The sequence below is a fragment of the Megascapheus bottae genome, chromosome 19 (assembly GCF_031878675.1).
Source record: "Megascapheus bottae isolate mThoBot1 chromosome 19, mThoBot2.hap1, whole genome shotgun sequence".
Classification (NCBI taxonomy): Eukaryota; Metazoa; Chordata; class Mammalia; order Rodentia; family Geomyidae; genus Megascapheus; species Megascapheus bottae.
The window spans coordinates 40169117-40193861 of NC_143527.1; the positions used below are offsets into that span (position 1 = coordinate 40169117).

General features: G+C 42.3%; 1 protein-coding gene and 1 long non-coding RNA gene across 21 annotated transcripts in view; one reads left to right on the plus strand and one right to left on the minus strand.

Moving 5' to 3' along the window:
• Window positions 1-24745, minus strand: part of Dlgap1 (DLG associated protein 1) — a 772435-nt gene that overhangs the window by 44011 nt on the left and 703679 nt on the right. For 14 of the 20 annotated variants that reach the window (XM_090353399.1, XM_090353402.1, XM_090353400.1 and 11 more), the window contains 2 exons: window positions 9493-9866; window positions 4203-4294 (listed from right to left, as the gene is read on the minus strand). In XM_090353399.1, the coding sequence (XP_090209525.1) occupies window positions 4203-4294; window positions 9493-9866 (466 nt within the window). The remainder of the gene's footprint in view (window positions 1-4202; window positions 4295-9492; window positions 9867-24745) is intronic. The other 6 variants (XM_090353401.1, XM_090353404.1, XM_090353403.1 and 3 more) reach the window with 1 other exon arrangement.
• On the plus strand, window positions 17210-22845 carry LOC150049892 (uncharacterized). The gene is made up of 3 exons (XR_016538838.1): window positions 17210-17598; window positions 20865-21010; window positions 21715-22845. It is a non-coding gene; the product is annotated as an uncharacterized LOC150049892 (long non-coding RNA).

Genomic DNA, 24745 nt, shown 5'->3' on the forward strand with positions numbered 1-24745 from the left:
GGGAGCAGCTTCTCTTTCTCATCTTGGTCAACAGAAAGGATTGGTTTACCAGATTTGCTAATTATCAGCTTGAAAGGCTAGAGGACTTCAGAGAAATTCCTGGAGAGCAGTCAAAAGGATGAGAGAGGATGGGAGGGGTTTGCCGGCTTTGCTCAGGAGGTGGCATTGCCAAGATCTGCCTGCTTTGTTCAAGATTCATCCTGCATATCAGTAAACAAGTGCCCAATGGATCCTGTAGACTGAGAGCTACAAGCTGGACTGTGAAGCAGAAACTGGGGGTGGGGAATGGGGCATTAGCTAATGTTTGATGAAAACGATCAATTTCTTCACTGAGATAGAGAAGAGAAGCAGTCTTATTTCAAAACAACAGGATTCCTGACCTGCTGTTGCTACTGTTGTTGCTGGCAAATTTAAACTAGTGACATTTAGATAACTTTTGTTGTTGCAAGGTCCCCCCTTTGCAAGGTTTTCTACACACACACACACACACACACACACACACACACACACACACACACACACACACACACACACACCCCAGTACTCCGGACCTGGGTGTTATACTCGAATCTGGCATTCTACCATTCAAGCCACAGCTCTGCCTCTGGCTTTTTGCTGGTTAACTGGAGGTAAGAGTCTCATTGATTTGTTGCCTGGGTTGGCTTGGAAATGGGGACCTCAGATCTCAGTTTCAGTGAGTAGCTGGCATCACAGGAGTTAGCCAGTAGGCCCGGCTCCAGGAAGATTTGTAATACTCCATTTCCATACTCCTTCTTGAAGCAAGGCATTATCTGGTGCCTGCTATTTGTTTATCAATAGATTATTTTAGTTTAATTTGAAATAGTGAAGAGTACCTTTAAATTCACAAGTCTGTTTCTTAACGAACAATTCAACGGAGGGCTTTGTGGGGTTAGTTTGAGCTCCTAAATTGTGATCATTCAAAAGGTAATGAGTCTCTAGGCTTCTTACAAAGTCTTTCAATCTAGCGTTCTTTGTCCTATCTTTTCTGGCTCCGTTTTCTTTCTTTTCTCACTTTTTTGTTAGCTTGGTGCTTTTTATCAGCTTGTTTATTTGAGGAAGGAAGAGATGGATTGTTAGTGGCCATTCAGTGTGAAAACAGCAGGCTCACTGTTAACACTACATAATTTAAAAAAAAATCCTCAAGTCATTAAGTTTTCTCTAGTGCCCAACATTTGCAAGATCCTATCTAAATGAATTACTATCAGCAAAATTATAAAAAGAATTTTAGTGTAGAGCCACAAGATAAAGGTAATCCCTTCATGTTTGACCAAAAAGGTTGAAAACAATGGTTAACATCAATTCAAATGCTTATTTACTTTATAGTGCTTTAACTATAAAGTGACCTTTGACAAAGGGTATGCTTTGGAAAGTTCAGGTCTGCCAGCCCTTTCAAGGATGCATCTGAAGTAAATCACTCAGTTTATTGAGGAACTGACCATCCTACAAACCAATAACGCAATAAATGTTTAACACATTTTTAAACAAATGACAAAAGTGGCTTATCTGATGTTTGGGATGACTGTTGGATATGTCACACTTAGCATTCTTATAAATGGTAAAGAGTTGAGGTGTTAATTTAGAAAGATAAGCTGGTTGACTGCAATCTGGGTCTGAAGTAAAATACAAGATTGAGATGGCTTTCTCCTATGTTTTGAAAAAAGGTGATAATGTTGCTTGGTTAAACTTCAACTCTTAGAGAAATTCTTTTTAGGGACTATAATAGGCTAGGAAATGTGTATATACATCATCCCACAGGTAAGGCATTGTTTATAATAACAAATCACACTTGACATTAATATAACTAATATAATAATAAAGTAAAATAGTAATCACACTGACAATATTAGTATCTTCCTTTAAAAATTAAAATGTTATTTTTTTATTTTTTGTGTCAATTCTAAGGCTTGAACTCAGGGCCTTGTCCCTAGGCTGGGCTTTTTTGTTCAAGGATGGCATTTTACCACTTGAATTATATTTCTTTGTTATTCTTTTAATAACAAAGTGTATCTGCACTGATACACTTTCTTTTCATGTTTGATGATGATAAATTGTCTTCAATCGTTTTTCTTTGTTTGTCTGGCTTATCAATTTTGTTTATCTTTTCAAGAACCATATTTTGGCCAGGCACTAATGGCTATAATCCTAGTTACTCAGGAGACTGAGATCTGAGGATTGCGCTGTGAAGCCAGCCTGGGCAGAAAAACTCTGTGAATCTATTATTTCCAATTGAGTGTCAAAAAATGCTGGAAGTGGAGCTATGGCTCAAGTGGTAGAGTAATAATAGCCTTGAGTGAAATAGCTCTAATAATGCCCAGGCCCTGAGTTCAAGCCCCAGGATAGGCACCAAAAGAAAAACAGAAGACTTATGTTTTGGTTTTGTTGATTGCTATGAGATGTCCTCCACAAAGCTCATATGTTGAAGGCTTGCTTATCAGCTCTGGGAGGTGGTAGAAAGTAGAATGTTAGACCTTATTGGCGGGAGTAAATGTCACTGAAGGAATTCCCTGGAAAGATACAGCATGTCCCTAGACCCTTACTGTCTCTATCTTTGTTTCTCTGTCTCTCTCTGTATGTCTCTGTCTTATGTTTTGTTTCTCTCTCTCCCCTCTTCCCCATCCCCTCTCTATGAGCTTTCTGGCTATCATTAGGTGAGCAACTATGCTCTGCCAAGTTCTGCCAGGATGTTTTGCCTTTACCATAACGACAGAGCCAGAGTACCATAAACCAAAACCTCTGAGACCATTCTTCCATTCCATTGTTCCTTTAAGTTACTTGTCACAGTCATCAGAATCTAACTAACACGTCCATGTTTCCTGTTATATTTCTGTCTTCAATTTCACAGATTTCTGTTCTTGTTCTGATATTTATTATTTCCTTTCTTCTATTTTCTTGTTTACTGAAATGGAAACTTAGATAAGTGATTCCAGCTCCTCTTTCTCCTCCTCCTTTTTGGTCAGTCATGGAGCTTGAACTCAGGGCCTCGACTCTGTCTCTGAGCTCTTTTGCTCAAGGCTAGCACTCTACCACTTTGAGCCATGATGCCCCGTCTTGTGGTTAATTTATAGATAAGAGTCTCATGGATTTTCTGCCTGGGCTGGCTTTGAATCATGATCCTCAGATCTCAGCCTCCTGAGGACCTAGGTTTACAGGCATGAGCCACAGGCTCCCAGATTTCTTCTTTTTAAAATATTTGCATTTGATGCTATCTAAGAACCGCTTTGTTACATCTCATGAATTTGGTTGTTATATTTTTAGTTTCAGTTTGTTCAAAATACTTTAGAGTTTCTTTTTTTTTTAGCTATTTTTTAAATTGTAATTAATAGAAGGGTTACTTTATATTCACCAGGTAGAAGGCACATTTCTTTTTTTTTTTTTTTGCCAGTCCTGGGCTTGAGCTCAGGGCCTGAGCACTGTCCTTGGGCTTTCTCAAGGCTAGAGCTCTACCACTTGAGCCTCAGCCCCACTTCCGGCTTTTTTTCTATGTATGTGGTACCGAGGAATCGAACCCGGGTCTTCATGCATGCTAGGCAAGCACTTTAACCACTAGGCCAAACTCCCAGCCCCAGAACGCATATTTCTTCACAAACATGTTTTTGTTAAAGTTTCTTAGATATTTATTTTGGATGTTTGATACAGGTGTCATTTAAGGATGTTGTATAATCTATAACTATTTTGGGAATATCCAGCTATCTTTCTGTCATTGATTTCTAGTGTAATTTGACTGTGGTCTGACAGCAGTGGTTGATTTATATTCTTTTAAATTTGTTAAGGTGTGTGATATGGCTGGATGTGTGACTTATATCTTTGTAACTGTTCTACATGAGCTTGACCAGTCAGTGTAATCTACTACTGTAGAATGAAATCGTTTATAGATGGTAATTTGGTCCAATTCTTGGTCAATGGTGCTATTGTTTCAACTGTAACCTTACCTATCTTCTGCTTTTGTATCTGTCCACTTGTGATAAAGAGGCACTGAAATCTCCAACTATACTAGTGGAATCATCTGTTTTTCTTGAGAGTTCTAAGAGCTAAAATTCATTCATGTTTACCCTATAAATATCCCCCTCCCCCAAACACTGGTAGAAGAAGCCATTGCCTTTTGTAAGTTCCTCAAAAGGACCACTACTTCCCTAGTACTGGCCAGCAGAAAGATGAAAGGGGATGGATCCTTGTGAACTCACCACTTCTCCTCTTCTACTTGCACTCCCACAGACTGGAACTTACTGGGTGCTTTGTTCTCTCCCATTTTCTCTGGTTCTTCAGCATCATCCACCTGAAGAAATCATCAAACAGTTGACTAATTGCAATGCTCCCTTGAAAAACAAATACCAGTTCATCAAAAACATCTGTTGTGGGCTGGGAGTTTGGCCTAATGGTACAGTTCAATTCCTCAGTACCACATACATAAAAAAGCCAGAAGTGGTGCTGTGGTTCAAGTGGCAGAGTGCTAGCTTTGAGGGAAAAGCCCAAAGATAGTGCTCAGGCCCTGAGTTCAAGCCCCAGAACTGGCAAGAAAAACAAAACAAAACAGAAAACTTCTGTTTTGTTATTGAACTGTTTTGTTACATGTAGACTCTTCATGAAACCTCTACTACTTTATCAGCATGCTCTAATAGTTTCCTTTTTTTCTTTCTTGCTTGCTTCTTTCTTTCTTTCTTTCCTTCTCTCCTCCCCCTCCCCTCCCTTCCTCCTCCTCCCTCTCCTTCTGTCCCTTCTTCCCATCCCCTCTCCCTCCCCCTTCCTCCCCTTCCTTTCCTCCCTTTCTCCCCCCCTCCCCTTTCCCCCCTCCCCCTTGCTGGTCCTAGGGCTGGAACTCAGGGACTGGGTGTTGTCCCTGATCGTGACTTGAAGCCAGCTTGGGTGGGCAAATCCATGAGACTCTTATCTCCAATATGCTTCAAAAAAAAAAATCATTAGTGGCACTGTGGTTCAAGTGGCAGAGTGTTAGCCTTGAGCAAAAGAAGCTCAGGGACAATGCCCAGGCCTTGAATTTAAGCCCTAGGACCTGCATAAAAAAAGCAAGCAAAAAGACAAACAACATGTCTGCAAAGATTTAAATGCATTGAAATCGTCTTCTTTACTTTTCCTTCCTGTTTTAAGCTATCAACTTTGAGCCAGAGATAATGTAACATTTTTATTTCAAAGGCTACTTGTTAAGCCATAGTAATATCTCATTTGATTTGTATTGCTCTAAAATAGTTAACTTGGTAGAGGCAAATTTAGCATTTGCAATTTGGTTCATTTCTTCACACAGGGTATAAAAATGTATCCCTATATATGTGTGTATATAGATATAGATATAGATATAGATATCAAGTAGTAAAAGAAATAAAGAATTCATAAGGCACAGTAGTCTACAGAACAAAATATGAATCCTTCCTTCTTCACGTACCCCTCTATCCCACCCTCCCAAAGTGGCAACTGGCAACACTTATCTTTTTATCTCAAGAGTAATTCTAGCTACACAACTCTAGTTTACTTCCACAGCAACCAGTCTTGCTTTCTCCTTGCCTAGCAGTAGGATACATAGATGTGCAAGCACATGCACACACACGCATGTCAAATAATGTCTGACTTGTATTAACAAACCATATTAGATTAAAGACAGCATCTTGAAACCATTCTAGAAATCATATTTAGTGAAGTGTTTCCAAGAGAAGATGGGAATTAGGACTACATGTGGTGGCTCACATCTGGAATCCTAGCTATTCACAAGCTACTGAGGATGTTGGTCTCAAGCCAGTTCAAGCAGAAAAGTCTATGATGAGACTCTTATTTCCAATTAATCACACACACACACACACACACACACACACACACACACACACAGAATTGTAATAGGAGGTAAAAACAGTCTGTAGAGTTTGGGAGGTGATTAAGATTAGCATATAGAAATTTTTAAATGAAGTCAGAAGCAATATTGACACATTTCTTCGAAGTTTGGTGTGAAAAGACAAAAAATGTAGAATTTTGTGAGTTATGTGAAAACTGCAAAGCAAAAAACAAGAATATATATTTACTGGTTGGGGGAGGGAAATGGGGACAAAAACATGAGGGGGGGTGTCAATGTATGAGAAGTGATGTACCCTGTCTGGCAAATGTAACTGTGACCCCTCTATATATTACAATAAAATTGTATACACAAAAAAGAATATATATTTGCTGGGATGTTCTATATGGGTAAGCAAAAACTGATTACATCAAGTTCGACCAGAAAGATCTTCTGAGTTTTGATCAAGATCATACATATTAAAACATATAAGCCAGGTGCCAATGGATCATGCTTATAATTCTAAGTATTAAGGAGGCTGAGATCTAAGGATCACAGTTCAAAGCTAGCCCACGTAGAAAAGTCTGTGAAAGTCTTAAAGCCAGAAGTGGCGCTGTGGCTTAAGTAGTAGAGTGCTAGCTTTGAGCAGAGACAGTATCCAGGCCCAGAGATCAAGCCCCAGGACCAGAAAAAAAAAAAGATGTATAACATATTATTATAATATATATGTATATTATTGAAATAACATGAAGTGATGGATCATGCCTATAATCCTAGCTACTCTAGAGATTGAGATCTGAGAATTGTGGTTCAAAGCCATAGATTCAGGAAACTGATGAGACATAAAAGTTAATAAGAGATAAAACTCTTATTAACCAGAAAAAGAGCTGTAGTCCAAGTGGTAAAACACCAGCCTTGAGTGTAAAAGCTAAGGGAAAGTACCCTAGTACTGGCACGAAAAAAAAAGAAAAAGTTTTGAACAAGTTTCTCAGACAGTGATGTATTAACTCCTGAAAATACCAAAGTGAAGGAAGAAAACAGAATGAACTTCTTATTGAGGAAATAAAGGTAAGCTAACATTCCTTAGAGATAACTATGTGCCAGATAGTAAGGTAGATATTTTTAATTATTATAGCAAAATAGATGTACTAAAAATTATCAATCATTTAAGTGGACGGTTGGGTAGTACTAAGTATATTCCTGTGCAATCATCACTGCCCTCTGCCACCTCTAAAACGTTGTATCCTTCCAAACAGAAACTCTGTGCCCATTAAATAAGAACTACAATCAAGAGCTTTGTATTTTCGTTAGCTAACTGATAGTTTATTTTTTTTTTTTGCCAGTATTGGAACTTGAACTCAGGGCTGAATAGTCTTGCCTGAATTTTTCATTGACCCACATCTCCACTTCTAGCTTTTTGTGCATGTGCTGGTCCTGGGATTTGAACTTACTGCTTAGGCACTGCCTCTGAGCTTCTTTTTGCTCAAGGCTGGCTAGCACTCTACAACTTGAGTTAGAGTTCCATTTCTGGCTTTTATTTTTTTGGTAGGTGTGTGTGTTGGAGGGTGGGAGGAGGTAGTTTACTGGAGATAAAAACCTCATGGATTTCCTTCCCAGCCTGACTTCTAACCATTTTCCTCAGATTTCAGCCACTTGAGCAGCTAGGTAGGAGCCACCAGTGCCAGCTCACTTTCAGATTTGTTGTTGTTTGTTGATTTGATTAGTTGGAGATAAGAGTCTCACAGACTTTTCTAACAAGATTGGCTTCAAATCACTATCTCAACTCTCAGCCTCCTGAATAGCTAGTATTATAGGCGAGAGTCACTGGCACCCTGCAGAAGCTACACATTTTTGTAAAGCTCAGTCTTCAAAAACACTCCTATGAAAGCATAAACAAAGAAACAAAAGCACAAGATCCATCAGACCAACAGATGCATCAATCTCTTTTCCTACTCCAGTGCTGCTCTGGGTGGTGGGAGGAGAGTTGGCTTGTAGAAATGGGGAGACTTGGGCGGGGGTCTGGCTTTAAGCCCTTTCCTCCTATAGTCATCTATCTACTCCAACCCTAATGCTGCAAGTACATTTAGGAAACTGGACAATGTATGCTATGGAAACCTAGATGTTAGACAGAGGCATTTGACTTGTTGCTACTAGAGAAAGATGAATTGTGCTTTAAAAGTGAACTTTGGAGAGCAGACTGAAAAGACAGCAGTGTTGTGAGACTGTACCTCATGCCTGCCTTTTTTCCACGTGCCTAGATTTGGTTCTGTGGGGAGAGATTTATTGGCTACCATGTTGAGAAGTAATCATGAGGAGTGTAATCATCCATGCCACAAAAATGGAGAGGAGAAATGAGTCTTCTCTGTCGAAGGGGTTCCTGCAGGGTACCCCAAGCCAAACAGGTGCAAACAAACAAACAAACAAACCAACAAAAACAAGGCAGAAAGAGCCTAAGGTTACCTGAGAAAAGCAGAAAACAATGAGTTCAACTGCAAGTCAGGTGAGTTGTCTCCTTTTTGTTTTTGTTTTTGGTGCCAGTACTGGGGCTTAAACTCAGGATTTGGGTGTTGTCATGGTCCTTTAGATTTTGTACTAGGCTGCCACTTTACCACTCAGGCACAACTCCACTTACAGATTTTTGCTGGTTAATTGGAGATAAGAGTCTCATAGACTTTCTTGCCCAGGGTGGCTTAGAACCACTATTCTCAGGGGCAGTTTGTGGCTCAGCAGGGCTTCCTTCTCCGCAGGCTGCTAATAGCTGAGGAGCTGCAGACCTGTCTTCTTCCCTGAGATGAACTCATTATTCCAGCCCTACTCAGATTCTGTCAGGAATCACTTTGTGTTTGTGCTCTCTGAGTTACTCTCCCCTTTGAGCTGCATATTCAGTGTAGAGAATAAAAATAATAGCTTCTTCAGGCAAAATATTTTCCTAATTTTGGTCACATTTTATTTCTTTTCTTTTCTTTTTTTTTGCCAGTCCTGGGTCTTGAACTCAGGGCCTGAGCACTGTTCTTGGGCTTTCTCAAGGCTAGAGCTCTCCTACTTGAACCACAGCACCACTTCCAGCTTTTTCTATGTATGTGGTATTGAGGAATCGAACCCGGGTGCATGCTAGGCAAGCACTCTACCACTAGGCCAAACTCCCGGCCTTGGTTGCATTTTAAAACATAAAGAATTCATGTTGTGGGACAGCGGCTCATGCCTGTACTCTAATCTGGTTGAGATTTGAGGTTTAAAGCCAGTTTGGGCAGAAAAATCCAAGATACTTACATTTCCATGTAACCAGCAAAAACCTGGAAGTAGATGTGTGGTTCAAGAGATCAAATGGCAGACCAGACAGCCTTGAGTGTGAGCCCTGGCTCAAGGGATAGGGTGGTAGCCTTGAGCTGAAGAGTTCAGGGACAATGCCCAGGCCCAGAGTTCAAGCCCCACAACCAACCAAAAAAAAAAAAAAAAAAAAAAAGGAGTGTGAGGCCCTCAGTACTGCTCCCCAAAATTAAAACTAAAATTAAAAAATGAGAGCTAATCATTGGTAAATCTGTTTTCTGTACAGAGTGATATTATCCCAAGTGGCAAAATAGTAATCTCTAGGGGAATTAAAAAAAAAACAAAACAACAAAACTAAACTAAAACCAAAACCCCATAAACATTGGGTTTCTTAGCTGTGGTCCCTATTTCAAAGGATCCAGGCAAGCTGTTACCTGTATTCCAATAGACAGACATCGATTTTTTTTGAAGTCCTTCTTCCTGTCCTCAGTGGTAACCGTGGCTGTGGTAGTGGTGGTGGTGGTGATGGTGGCAGTGTTGTTTCCCATATGTTGACTTGCAGGGCCATGGATCTGGGCATTTGCAGCCTCGATGGCGGCTGTCAGAGCCTTCATACTGTCCAGGCTTTCCGTGGAGTTGCTGAGACCAGACTGGCTGATAATGTCTCCTCGCTGACCTTGTCCATCCATGTACGCATCCTGTGCAGACTCTGTGCTACTCTGGGCTGTGATAGAAATGAAAGGTTTCGTGGTAGTTCTGGGTGGGACTGGAGGTGGTGTCTTCTTATATGTTGTAATGCAAGATGACACTGGAAGACAGTGAAAACAAACACACTGTGATTTCTGCCTGGTCTTTCATTCCTGCTATTGTCACTGGCAGCCCTTGGAAAGGAAACGCACTCCTAAGACGGGAAAGAGGGACACAAGGCCAGGTGCACAGTGAGATCTCCTGCTGGGCTTCCCGTGGAGCAGAATACTCACAAAACTCAAGGGGATAGACTGAGAGAAACAGCCTCAGATATGGACGTTTCTGGGATGGAAATTATAAATCAACATGAATTAGACATGATTGGCCAACTGTAGAAATTTTTACCAGCTGCCACATGTTATGTACACACATGGAAAAAGTGAGAGAAATTCTGTCTTCTCAGGAAAACATTAAATGTAGCTGAAACATCAAACAAAATAAATCACTAGGGATTATTTTGGTGGTTGGTAAAGCAAGCATTGAAAGGAAGGAGGTTATAAGTATGTGTTCTCTGTTCTTAATAATAAGAGTGACTCTTTCCCCGCAGCACAATTGATTGATCAACACTCAGTTCCTTCCTCCGTCTCTTCTTTCCTTCCTCCCTCCTCCCTTCCTTCTTTTGGATAGGTGTTGACTAGACAATTGTTTTAGTTGTCCATGGGCTTGAACTCAGGACCCTTGAGCTTTTTTGCTCAAGGCTAGGGCTCTACCACTTTGAGCCACAGTGCCATTTCTGGCCTTCTGGTGGTCAACTGGAGATAGGAGGGTCATGGATTTTCCTGCCTGAGCTTCCTCTGAACCATGATCCTCAGATCTCAGCTTCTGGAGTAACTAGGATTAGACGTGTGAGCCATCAGCATCTGGCCCACTAGACAAAGTTTTGTCCTGAATTTGTTTTCTCAGCACAACTCTTTATTAGGAGCATTGCAAGGTGCCAAAGTCTTCTACTACAAGTAAATTTATATCGTAGTATATAACACAGTTTCAGAGTATATCTTTGGTCTCCATGAACTTATTCCCCAGATGCCTTCCTTTATGTCTACCTGACCAAGTAAGTCAAGGGTCTGAATTTAACTACTATCAAATTGGATTTTATAGTAATCTATTCATCTGTAGTTGCTGTCCTAATACATTTTAATCAAAGTCGTCCCCAGGCTCTAGCTGAAGCGGACTCTAGCCTCTTTCTCCAACCATATAACTGCTCTACACATTAATTTTCCACTTTATATTTGTGAAGAATGATTTCATTGAAAAAGAAATCTCAAAAGAGAATTATTGTTTCTGAGAATACCTACCTAAAAAAGAACGATTTCTTTGCTAGCTCTCTGAAGACTTTTGCTAGTCTTCTTAAAAACCCATTAGAGTGATCACCAAATATTCATCATGTGAGAAGTCTGGTCCCCCCTGCCCCCCATCTCCTTTTCCTCTCACAGCAGCATCCCTGCGGTTAGGCCCAGGAACCAGACCCAGTCACATAACCCTGGCTCATTGCCTGTGGTTCTAGAGGTCACACAGCCATCTCACTGAAGAAAATAGTTGCTGTGGTATTATCCATGTTTCCTCTGGCCACACAAAGAAAATACCATATAATAACAATATAAAAACTGTTGTGCTGCGGCTGAGACTATGGCCTAGTGGTAGAGTGCTTGTCTAACATGCATGAAGCCCAGGTTCCATTCTTTGGTACTACATACACAGAAAAAGCTGAAAGTAGGGCTGTGGCTCAAGTGACAGAGTGCTGGCCTTGAAGTTACTTGGATATTTGAGTAACAAAAATTTACCCCAAGAAGACTTTCCATGTAAGCTTACTGCATGAATCCATATCTCCATTTTTAATTTTATTTTTGCTAGTCAGTCTTCAGGGCCTGGGCACTGTCTCTGAGCTTCTTTTTTTTTTTTTTTTTGCCAGTCCTGGGCTTGAGCTCAGGGCCTGAGCACTGTCCTTGGACTTTCTCAATGCTAGAGCTCTACCACTTGAGCCTCAGCACCATTCCGTCTTTTTTGTATGTATGTGGTTCCGAGGAATCGAACCCGGGCCTTTGTGCATGCTAGGCAAGCACTCTTCCACTAGGCCAAACTCCCGGCCCTCTGAGCCTCTTTTTGCTCAAGGCTAGCACTCTACCACTAAGCCACAACCCTAAACCTATATCAATATTATCATAGTAAGCAAAAAACAATCCAGTGTGCTTTTTAGAATTATTATTTTGTGTGTGTGCATGTATGTGCATGTGCATGCATTGGCACTGTGGCTTTTTTTTTTTTGCTCAAGGCTGGCACTTACCACTTGAGCCACAGTTTCATTTCCACTCTTTTGATGGTTAATTAGAGTGAAAAGTCTCACAAACTTTCCTACCCTGGCTGGCTTTGAACTATGATCCTCAGATCTCAGTCTCCTGAGTAATGAGGAATATAAGCGTGTCACCAGATCCCAGCAAATGTGCTTTTGTTGTTGTTGCTAAGGCTGCTGAGAGGTAATGCCACTCAGGAAGATGGCAGTGGGTGTGTATAGAAAGCCAGGGTGCAGCCAGCCTGCCTCAACTTCCCCTACACTGACCCATAGCCTTAGCTGAGGCTAAGCTATGAGACAGTTAAGATGCCTTATCCCATTTAGCTTCATGTACCTAATCACCAGGAGCTATTTCTGAGTGTCCAGGAAGGGTTGAAGGATGGAAGCTTTGATTGGGATAATAGTCAGTGTCAGAGGGAGTTGGGGAGGGGAGACATGCCCTGCTAGAATCTAATAAGACTATATCATTACATTATTTCTCCCAAGACAAGTCTTTACACATACGTAAAGACATGTATTTTACATTGTATTCAGATGGATTCTCTGGACATTGAGCTCACTTGTATTCCAAAGAAGTGATATAACTTGTTACACCATCAGATGGCCCATTTTCTGGAGTATTTACTTCTTGTGGTTAGCTCTCCCTGGGGTCTTCTTTCCATGTAAATAATCAGAATTGGGTGCTGTAGCCTCAAAGCACAAGTTTTGCTGTAAAAGGCAGTGAGGCTTCTGCTGTGAGATGGTGATGGTGGGGCGGGGGGTGATGATTAGTTCCTGTTACTTCTGGCACAATGGCTTGACTTGAGAAGCTCTGCCTCCAACATTATCTACACACTCCACTGACCGACCATGTTTTTTACTACTGTCAGGTTGGGTAAAGAAATGGCTTCTCCAATAGGCTGTCCTGACTCTAGCACCTAGAGGTGACCAAAATTTGAGGGTGGTCCACTTAAGAGTACAGAACTTGAACCGTCTGCCATGGTGGTACATTGAAGTTGCTTTGCTTTGAGGCTTTATCACTAGAGTTGGCCCAAAGAGGTACCCTGCAGTCACCAAACAGGACTTCAAACTTTTTAGGTTGATTTTGTATGCGTGTGTAGGGGTGTGTGTGTGTGTGTGTGTGTGTGTGTGTGTGTGTGTGTGTGTGACAGCAGCAAACCCAGTGCCTTGAACATACTAGGCAAGTGCTCACAGACAAAAAGGATGGAATGACAACTCCCCTGTTTCCATCTTCCTTCCTCCTGTTGTTAAACATTTCCACATTTCCAAGTGCAGTGCTATTCATGTGGTGATTCTGTATCAAGGGGCGATTCTCAGACCACTCTATTTGTTACTGTGTCCCTTGCTGTGAAAATGTGGAGCATACTTTTAGATGCTTTTATAGCATTATCAATCTGTTGATCTAATTAAAACAGTGATTGGGCTTTGGTGGCAAATGCTTGTAATGATACTGTACTAAGGAGCCTGAGATCTGAGGATTACTATGTTTCAAAGCCAGCCTGGGCAGGAAAGTCTGTGAGACTCCTATCTCTCATTAGCCACCAAAAACAAAACCAAAAATGCTGAGAGTGGAGCCGTGGCTCCAGTGGTAGAGCCAAAGTGGTAGCCTTGAGCACAAAAGCACAGGGACAGAGCCCAGGCCCCGAGTTCAAGCTCCAGGACTGGTACCAACAAAACAAAACAAACAAAAAGACCCCAAAACCCAAAGCAAAAAACAGTGAGCTTGTGCTTTGGTACTTTGAATTTCTTATTTTTCCCAAGAATTCATTCTTAGCAAATCATTGATCTGCAACAGACTGAAGATCAAACAAACAAACAGAATTTGTCCTTTCACCAGGGAGAATCTGAGAACACCAATACAGAACTTTTGTAAATCCAGGCGGACAGGATAGAGGTGGTACAGGTGAGACAAACATGCCAGACAGCTGAATTAAAACTACAAACTATTTCACAAAGTGAATGGCCTAAGGAGGCCAAAAGGAAAGAAGAAATGTGGAAGGACCTAGAAGTGGGACATAAAGAGACATTGCAGACACAGAATGAAAGGATTAGAAGTTAGGCTTGCAAAGCAGTCACGTACCTATTTCCGAAAAGGCGTATACTGACTGGCAGGGTGGTATTACCACACAGAAGCCACCTACAGCAATCTGATGCTGCACTGTATTCTGGGAAAACTGCCCTCCCCCACCACATTCCCAGTGTTGGGGATCAATCCTAGTTCCTTGGGCCTGCTGGCAAGTGCTCTATTCCTGAGCCACACATTGGCAGGAAATGATAAGACACTCTCATTTTTCATGACGAAGCATGTAGAGAGAAGGGAGGCTTCATTCAGAAGAGAAGGAAGAACAGAGGACTTTCCAACGATGTGAAAGACAGTTGCATAGAGCATAAACACACACACACACACACACACACACTCACACTCTACTTTTAATTGTCCACACAATTGGAATAAAAAGGACTTCATTGGACAATGAGTTCTCAGTCCCTGGAGTTGTACTAGGACAGACCAGATTATTTTTTGGCTGGAAAGTTATAGACCTGGTTATCAGTGTCTGATAAGTGACTGAATTTGGTGACAAGGTATCATTTAAATTTTGGAGCCCCCATGACATTATAAATATGAGTGAAATCTATAAAATAATTTGAGAAGTAAGGTCCCAGGGAGAGTGACACAAAATAGCCAAAGAAGAAGCCAAGTGATGGAGGCTCATGTCTGCAATCCCAGCTAGTAAAGTGGCTGAGATTTGAGGATTGAGGTTCAAAGCTAAGCAGGAAAGTCCATGAGATTCCAATTAAGTACCCTCCCTCAAAAAAAGCCAGAAGTAGAGTTGTGGCTTAAGGGGTAGAGCACTAGCCTTGAGCAAAAAGCTCAGGGATAGTGCCCAGACCTTGAGTTCAAGCTCTAAGACACACACACACACACACACACACACACACACACACACACACACACGCACACACACATACGCACACACATGCACAAGGAAACGAAAAAGCCAGAAAAATAAGTTCCCGAAAAGGCTGTCATGTTGTGATGTTCTGGAATTCCTAGGAAGCATCTGGCACTGAGAATGAAACCACTAACAGAGAACGTTGGTGCCACTGTCACTACTCAGGTGAACCCAAAGCCCAGAGCTATGAGTCCAGACATCACACTGCACTTGGTGATTTGTGAGCTTGGGCAAGCAGACCTACACATCAATTCTAGATACACTGTCTGGCCTGGGTCCTTCTCTGTTGAAAAAGAATGAACCCACAGACATGGTCTTACAAATGAAAAAGATTCTACTATTCTTTTTGGGGGTGACAGTTTTGAGAATGAACCCTGGGCTTCATGCCTAATAAGCAAGCTCTCTACCACATAGTACCAGCATTAAAAAAATCATTTTATTTATTTGTTGCTGGTACCATGTACCAGCAGGGACTCATGCTCTTGCTTGGCTTTCTTGCTCAGCTGGTGTTCTACCTTTTTGAACCATATCACCAGAACAGCTTTTTGCTGGCTGCTTTGGAGCTATATTCTGCTGTGTTTTCTACCAAAGCTGGCTTCAAACCACCATCCTCTGGATCTCAGTCCTTTGAGTAGCTAGGATTACAAATTTGATCCTCCAGTGCCTGGCTTACATTTTATTTTGAGATCAAGTCTTGCACATTTTCTTAGGCTAGTCTGACCCGAATGCCCCAGCCTCCAGAGTAGCTGAGATTATAGATACAGTGCCATCACATCTGGCCTAGTAAAAAGACTTCCCAGAGTAGCCTCCTCCACACACTGCCCTCTGCTTCCTCATCGGGGCTTAAATGAAAGAATGAATTCCAAGTGGCCAATAAGAATTGGTCAACTCCAAGGGGCTGTAATTTTAAAGTTTATAGTCAGGTGAAGTAGCCCAAATCTGGAATCCCAGAGACTCAGGAGGCTGAAGAAGAAAGATCTCTTGAGTGCAGGTGCTTCAGACCAGCCCGAGCAGCACAATGAGCAATATTTTAAAGTAAATGTAAAAAAAAAAAAATAGGAAGTGGGCATGCAGCTCTGTGGTAGAGTGTTTGTCTAGTGCAAAGCCTGGCTCAATCCTGAGCACAGTAAGCAAGCAAGTGAGCAAGGAAAAAAAGAAAACTGAAATCAAATATTATATATATACATGGCCAGGAGTGTGGCCTAGAGGTAGATTGCTTACCTAGTAGGCACCAAGCCCTGGATTCGATTTCTCAGCACCACTTACATAGAAAAAGCTGGAAGTGGTGCTATGGCTCAAGTGGTAGCATGCTAGCCTTGAAAAAGCCTAAAGACAGTGCCCAGGCTTTGAGTTCAAGCCCCAGGACTGGCAAAAAATAATAATAAATGAATAAATATTGGAGAAACAAAACTCCTCTATCCAACAAAATACACATGGAAAGTCACTACCTTGTTTCAAAAATATTTACTGTTTCTCATTTCCAGGCCACCCAAAGTGTGGCACCAGCCTTCTGAAGAAGGCAGATCTGGAGGTGGTTTTTTTTGGGAGGGGGGATACTCTTTCTAAACCCACAGTAGTCTCTCCCGGTCCATCTGGCTACAGAGGGGGAAGTGGCTGCCAGGATGATTTCTACTAAAGCCATCCTCCAGGAAAACCACAAAGCTTGAGTTCTACTCTTCTCAAAAAGTAGGGGGGAAAAAAAAGCATGTTGGAGCAGGGGAGGACAGGATAATAACTTCTGCAGCCATGCCCTAGCCAGTTGGTGCTCACTAGTATTCCAGACGCTTCCTAATGCCAGACAAATGCCCAAGCCCTGGCATGTCTGGCTTGGAGTTCTATTCAAGCAATAGCAGCCGTCTCCTGCGGGGGAGAAGCCTGCTAATCAAACACAACATTGTTCTCACAAAGCAGGAAGCATCAGGTTTGTTCCAAAGTCACAACTTTTTTTTTTTTTTTTTTAAAGAGGCACCCGAGTTGTTTTAACAAGTTGCTACAAAAACTTGTGCTTCCTCAGGCAAGGCAGTTTGGCACTAGCAAACAACTGTAGAGAAATCCAGGGAGGAAGGGATCAGAAAGTCATAAAAAAAAAAAAAAAAGCCCCAGGCACTTGATGCCTGGAAATGATGTAAGAGGCAGCCACTCCTGTTAAAACTCCAACCAAACAATGCTTGCAGTGCACTGCAGCTGCTCTCCAAATGTCAGCTCCAGTCCTGGGTAAAGAGCTTGAGACTCACCAAGCTGAAGGAGCTGGTGCCTGCTTTCTCCCCCACATTTTCTCCCAAGCACTCTTAGGAACCTGGCAACAGGTAACGTGGCAACCTTTGACTTACAAAATGGCAAGTGGCACGATCTCAGAGAACAAATGGATGTTTTGCAGGCCAGCTGCTTCTTCCCTCCCCACTGCCCCCATACCCGACCCCCTCCCTCCTAAAATACCCAAGGTCTGAGAAAACAAAACTTCAGCTGCAGACAAGCCTACCTCTCGAGCATACCCTGCTGGCCAAGAATGGGAACAGCACCTATGTATGCAGATACCACTGCTCAGCTGCAAGGTAAGTGGAGCTGTGAAAGGAGTGGACATCTTTGCTGGATTTACGTTGCAAAAAGGATAAAGAAAAGTCAACTCAGATGTCTTGCCTTCGGGGTTTGTTGTTGTTGTGTGTGCTGGTTTGGGGGTTTGAACTTAGGGCCTCGGTGCTGATGCTAAGCTTTTTTGCTCAAGGCCGGCACTTCTACTTGAGCCATACTTCTAGTGTGGGACTTTTTTTTTTGCCAGTCCTGGGCTTGGGCTCAGGGCTTGAGCACTGTCCTTGGACTTTCTCAAGGCTAGCACTCTACCACTTGAGCCTCAGCACCACTTCTGGCTTTTTGCTATGTATGTGGGGTACTGAGGAATTGAACCCAGGTCTTCATGCATGCTAGACAAGCACTCTACCACTAGGTCAAACTCCCGGCCCCAGTGTGGGACTTTTTTTGCTGGTTAATTGGAGATTAGAGTCTCACAGACTTCTGCCCACGCTGGCTTGACACCTTGATCCTTAGCTCTTACTATCCTGAGCAGCTAGGATTACAAGTGTGAGCCACCAGTAATGGATTCAGATATCTTGTGGTTGGTTTTTTTGTTTTTGTTTTTGTTTTTGCCAGTCCTGCCTTGAGCTCAAGGCCTGAGCACTGCCCTTGGACTTCCTTAAGGCTAGAGCTCTACCACTTGAGCCTCAGCACCACTTCTGGCTCTTTTCTATGTACATGGTACCAAGGAATAGAACCTGGGTCTTCGTGCATGCTAGGCAAGCACTCTACCACTAGACCAAACTCCTGGCCCCTGTCTTGTTTTTTAACTTAGCACTTCAACAATTTTTTTTTTCTTTAAGTGCAGGATAAAATGTCAGGGTTGGGAAGGAAGATTTTAAAACTATTTTTCTCTTTCTTTCTTTCTTTTTTTTTTGTGGGTCATGGGGCTTGAACTCGGCCTGGGTGCCCTGTCCCTGAGCCCTTCAGCTCAAGGCTACTGCTCTACCCTTGAGCCAAGTCTCACTCACTTCTGGTTTTCTAGGGGTTAATTGGAGATTAGAGTCTCAGGTTCTTTTGTGCCCGGGCTGGCTTTGAACCTTGATCCTCAGATCTCAGCCTCCTGAGTAGCTAGGATTACAGGTGTGAGCCACTGTGTTCAGCAACTATTTTTCTTTTAAGCAGCAGTTGGGGGTAATATTTTTTAAGGCAGCAAATTAGAAATAGTTCTTGCCATTGTCTCCCAATATCTTTTCTTCACCTAGGTCACATCCAAAGGTTGGCTGAATGGCAGTGAGGACAAACACTGGAGATTCCCTGTTATCTGAATTTGTACTGTGTACAGACACTTTCTAGGCAGCCTGAAGCATTTCAGCCCAGTTGCAAAAGATTACCTAAGTTTTCCCACATGCAAATTCAGCTTCCAAGGGAGCACACCTCCAAGCCCCACCTACTCTCTTTTATCTCTGTGTGCGGTAAAGTGGAGGAAAATGCCAGAGGCACTACTTCTAACCTGCCTCTTCCTCTTAGTTACTGCTTCTTACTCTGCAGTTTGTTTGGAGGTTTAAGAAGCACATTTAAAAAAAAAAAAAAGAAGCACATTTTGCTCCAGTTTAAAAAAGGTTCAGATCAAAGTTAACTGTTCTCTTCAGAAAGTTTAATTAATCAATGAAATTAGAGGACATTAGCTGGGCATGGTGACACATGCCTATATTCCAAGTACTCTGAAGATTTAGGCAGGAGGATCCAGGATTGGAGGTCATACCTGGGCTAGCAAGACTCTGTTTCAAAAAATAAAAAAAAAGTTTAAGTGACATGAAATGATGTTTGGAAAAAGGTCATTTTAGAAGATTCAGTTCTAGGTATAAAGGTTGTGTGTGTGTGTGTGTGTGTGTGTGTGTGTGTGTGTGTGTGTGTGTACTGGGACTCAAACTTGGGGCCTTTTGCTCTCTCTTGGTATTTTGCTTACGCCTGGCACTTTACCACTTGAGCCACACCTCCACTTCTGAGTTTTCAGTGGTTACCTGGAAATAAGAGTCTCACAGACTTTCCTGCTTAGGCTAGTTTTGTACCATGATCCTTGGATCTCAACCTCCTAAGTAGTTACAGGCCTCCAGCTTAATGTGCACTTTTACTGAAGATTGACAAGTAGTTGAAAAAGAAACTGAAGATTACCATATGTGAAGTCAGTTGTCTGAAATCATTAATGTCAAAGGAGGAACCTGAAAGCGGGCAGATATTATCAGTTAGTATGTGTCCAGAAGGTTAACTACCGAGGATTAGGGTTGTGAATAAGCATTGTTTGTGGCTAATGGTAAAGACAAATCACTGCTTCATAGAATGAGGGCACACATGTCGCAATCTGGGAGCTTAGAACTTTGGTCTTACTCATTTCCACGTCTAGAGTGTTGCTTCCAGTGGGGAATGTGATCAAGATTTCACAGCTCACTTTCCTGGCCGTTTAAACAGGTGCTCTTGAGTCACCCAGGCACACAAGTGACTGTTCTGGCAGCTTCACCTCTGAGGATTCAATTTCCATTTGTTCTATGACTTTATAAAGCAATTTCTACTATTCAGTCAGACATATCACTTCCTCTTAGACCTAAGGGCTTTTTTTTTTTCCTTTGTTAACATTTGTAACCATGTGAATGTTTTTCAAAATGTGTCCCAGCCAGGTCTACAGGTCTTCCTGGGTTCAACGGACTGTTTACAGGAGGGGAAGATTCAAGGCCCAAGGTCAGAGTTACAGACTTATATGAAGTTTCCTGTTTGGGCAGCTGGTGTACCAACCCCTTAGGGCAGACAGATCTTGTTGAAAGACAGTGAGGCCAGGAGGCTGGAGTACTATTCTGTAAAGTTGTTTTATTTGTTTGGTTGTTTGCTTTAACTAATTGCTTTCTGTTTCTTGTCAGATTCCACTTATCATATTCTCCTATATTCCCTGTTAGGTAATACATATATTTTTTCCTGGCCAGACTGAAAGAAGGGAATCACTAAGGTTGTGATAATCACAAAGGCAAACATTGGTGTCACAGGCTTGTCACATAGCCATACCATGACCATGACACAGACAAATAATCTGTCATATGAAAGAATAACCATGGATAAAAAGAGATGTCTGGCGAGAAAGCAAAGAGTGCATGTAAAATAAATTTTCACAGCAAAGCCACTCTCTGTGGCTTCCTTTGTATTCACAATTTCAACACTGGCAGTTTAAATGAAGTCCCAATGGACAGTAAAAGTTGTTCTTTTTTCTTAGTCTTCGAACATACAGTATAACAACATTTATACTGCATTTGTTTTGTTTTAGGCATTAAAAAGAATCTGCAGCCAGGCACGGTGACTCATGCCTGTAATCCTAGCTACTCAGGAGACTAAGATCTGAGGAGCGAGGTTTAAATCCAGCCTGGGCACTAAAGAATGTGAGACTCTTCTCCAATCAATCACTAGAAAAAGGTAAGTAAGCGGGGCTGTGGTTCAGAAGTAGGATGGTAGCCTTGAGCTGAAGAGCTCAGGGTCAGCATCCAAGCCCAGAGTTCAAGTCCCATGACCCACAAAAAAAAAAAAAAAAGAATCTGCAGATGATATAAAGTATATGACAGAAAGTGCAGGTTATATGCAAATATTACATGAGGAACTTGAGCCTCAGAGGCTTGGGGTATCCAAATCAATCTCACTAGGCAACCAATAAACAATTATTTTAATTCTTATCAAAAATTTATTTCTTATTTGGCATTAGCGAAATACTGGCCAAGTACAGTGATGACTTTTGCCATAGATCTAGAACATCAAATCCCAATGTAACGTCACTTGTGAAGTCTGGGGATATAGAAAATAGTTGCTTAGCATGAATGAGGCTCTAGATTCAATACCAGCACATACAAAGGGCAAAGTGTGCCAGGTACAGATGGCTTATGCCGTAATTCTAGCTACTCAGGAGACTGAGATCTGAGATCACTGTTCAAAAAAAAAAAAAAAAAAAAAAAGCCAGCAGTAAAGCTGGGGCTCAAGTGGTACAGCCCTTGTCATGAGCAAAAGAAGCTCAAGGATAGCACTCAGACCCTGAGTTCAAGTCTCAGAACTGGCACCAAAAAGGGAGGTGGAGAGGCAAGAAAAAGTTTCTACTCTCATTCATAAACTATCTGCTCTCTCTTTGCCAGGTGTTATCCGGAGGCACCAAGGAGATGGAAGCTGAGGGCTTAAGCTACTAACTGTCCTTTTCCTGTGTACCTACTTCTCTTTTCCTTGCTACTTTCTACTTCATGGCCTTCTTATCGTGTGATCTGTCTGCTTGCACAAAAGATGGATATCTGAGGGCCAAGAAACTTGCTTTACTTCCTGGTTTCACTTCATCAGAATTAGTGTCACCTGGCCCATAGAAACTTGGAGTGGGGAATGCTAGGACAAATCTGGAATGGAATCCCACAGCATTCCTGGGTCATAACCACAGCAGAGTGAACCCTCCTTGGGGTTGAAGTGATAAGGAGCAGAGTAGCAGTACAGGTCACTCAGACATGTGTAAGAGCTAGGATACAACTTGGATGTGAGTTTCCCAATAGCATCTCCCTGGTCATCTCCTCATGCACTGGAAAGAAAGGAGATCTATCACAGCCATTCATATCTCCCTGATCATCTCCCAGTACACTGGGGAGAAAATGGATCTATCACAGCCATTCATATGTCTTCCCTGCCCCTCTCCATGCACAGAGAGGGTCTGCATCAAGACCACCTGGAGTCAGAGCGTTTGCACCTAGCAAAATGAAAGCCCAAACTTAGGGATGAAAAGGATATGTGCAGAAGTGAAGAAAGAAAATGTGCCCACCACTGTTTTGCTTTATAAGGAATAATTAGCGAGGACTGGAAGGCAGGTCAATGGGAGGAAGCCCCAAACAGTTACTTAGGCACTTGTTATTCATTTTACTCTTTTCCTTCTTCCTCCCTCAAACCCCCTTTTCAAAAGAAAATCCATCTGGGATGATCTTGTTTACATGAGCCCATGTGGCTCAGAAGAGATTCCATGCTTAAAATGTCTATCATGGACATAGAGACCAGAACTGAGAAGAACTTGTCTAGGTGAGCCTCGATCTCTTTCCCAGTCCACCTCCTTGCCCAGCAAGTACAAGCCCCCCGGGAAGCACTGTGTGTTTGGCAGCATTAAGCAGACTAACCCACAAAACTTTTGAAGTCAAAGTTTAAATCAGTATCAATTTACTCTCCCACTCCCCTCCTCCTCCCCCTCGTTCAACTGTTTGATGAAGGAGCTGCTTTAGCTGGTCTCATTAAATTCTTAAAACAACCCTGCAGAGGCGTCTGTGGTCTCTGTGCTGCAGACCAAGAGCAGCCTGAGAGGTTGCATCACTCAATTTCTCCCAGGAAGAAGAACTAGACTCACGGAGGTCACATCAGTTTAAATGAGCAGCCTTCTGCTCTGTCCTTAACACCCTCCTTCGTATCCTTAGGACTACCAATGCAGAGGGATGGGAATGTGGCTTAGGTAAGGTAAAGTGCTTACCTAGCTTGCATGAACCCCCAGTTCTATTCCTCAGTTCCACATCAACAGAAAAAGCCAGAAGTGGTACTGTGATTCAAGTGGTAGAGTGCTAGCCTTGATCGAAAGAAGCTCAGGGACAGTGCCCAGGGCCTGAGGTTAAGCCCCAGGACTAGCCAAACAATGCAGAGCCCAGGTGCCCATGTTGGAATCTCTTAGCTAAATGTGCTGGTGATTCAAGGTGGTTGTAAGACATGAATGGTGTGCCAGTAATGCTGTGCAGAGTTCCAAGGCCAATGGAGAACCGTGGCAGCAAGACTGACCACCAGGGGGCGTCCCCGGGCAGGGGGAGGGGCGGGGGGGCAAGATCAGATTGGTTAATACAGCACTTCTCACAGTGGCCCTCCTGACAGAGTTCTGCTTATTCAGGAAATGGTACAATGGAGATATCCTTTGGTTTTTAGAATAACAGTAAATAAATGTGTTAGTGTGGGCTCTGTGTGTGTGTGTGTGTGTGTGTGTGTGTGTGTGTGTGTGTGTGTGCATTAACTCAGGACCTCTTGCTCTTGCTTGGCTTATTTGCTGGTACTTTACCATGTGAGGTGTTGTTTTTTTTTTGCTGGCTTATTGGAAATAAGAATCTCAATTATTTTTCAGCCCTCAGCTCTCAGCTCCCTCACACTTCAGCTAAGATTATAGGCCTGAGCCACTTGCACACAGCATTTTTTTTTTTCTTTTGGGTTTTCTTTTCTTTTCTTTTTTTACCAGTTGTGGAGATTGAACTCAGGGCCTGAGCACTGTCCTTGGACACATTTTACTCAAGGCTAGTGCTCTGCCACTTGAGCTACAGTACCACTTCCAGCTTTTTCTATGTATGTGCTATGGAGGAATTGAACCCAGGGCTTTGTGTATGCGAGGTGAGCACTCTACCACTAGGCTACACTCCCAGTCCATTTTCTTTTCTTTTTTGAAGGAAGGGTTTTTCTTTGTAGTCCATGCTGGGGTCTCCAACTTGTGATTCTTTTGCCTTAACTTTCCCTGTCCTGAGATTACTAGCTTTCACCGCCAGACACTAAATTTTCCATTCCATTTAGTTTTTGAAAGATTTATTAAAGGCACAGACAATGACATCTGAGTTTGTTTTGCTCTCTAAGCATATAGGTCAATTTTTTTTTTTTTTTTTTTTTTGCCAGTCTTGGGCTTAAGCTCAGGGCCTGAGCACTGTCCTTGGATTTTTCTCAAGGCTAGAACTCTACCACTTGAGCCTCAGCACCACTTCTGGCTTTTTCTAAGTATGTGGTACCAAGGAATCAAACCCTGGTCTTCGTGCATGCTAGGCAAGCACTCTACCACTAGGCCAAACTCACGGCCCTCAATTTTTTTTTTGAAATAAAATAAAATAAGAGTCTAGAAAAAGCAGCTGTACATGCTACAATAGAACCAGACGATGCTAGAAATGCTGTGCCTTTTTTTTTTTTTTGTATGTAGAATCTAGGGCTGTGATGGAATGGACTCAGACTTACGACTTCTCCATTCCAAACTGAACCCAGAAGGGCAAAGGTGGGGCTAAGAATGTGGAAGAACTTGAGAAAAGTTAAGAGTTAGTCTGTGGAACGAAAGGAATGGCTTAATAAAAGCCAGGGAAATGTATCACTGGGGAAGGCAGCCATTTTGTAGGCCAGGGCTCCAAGGTTCAGCCCATG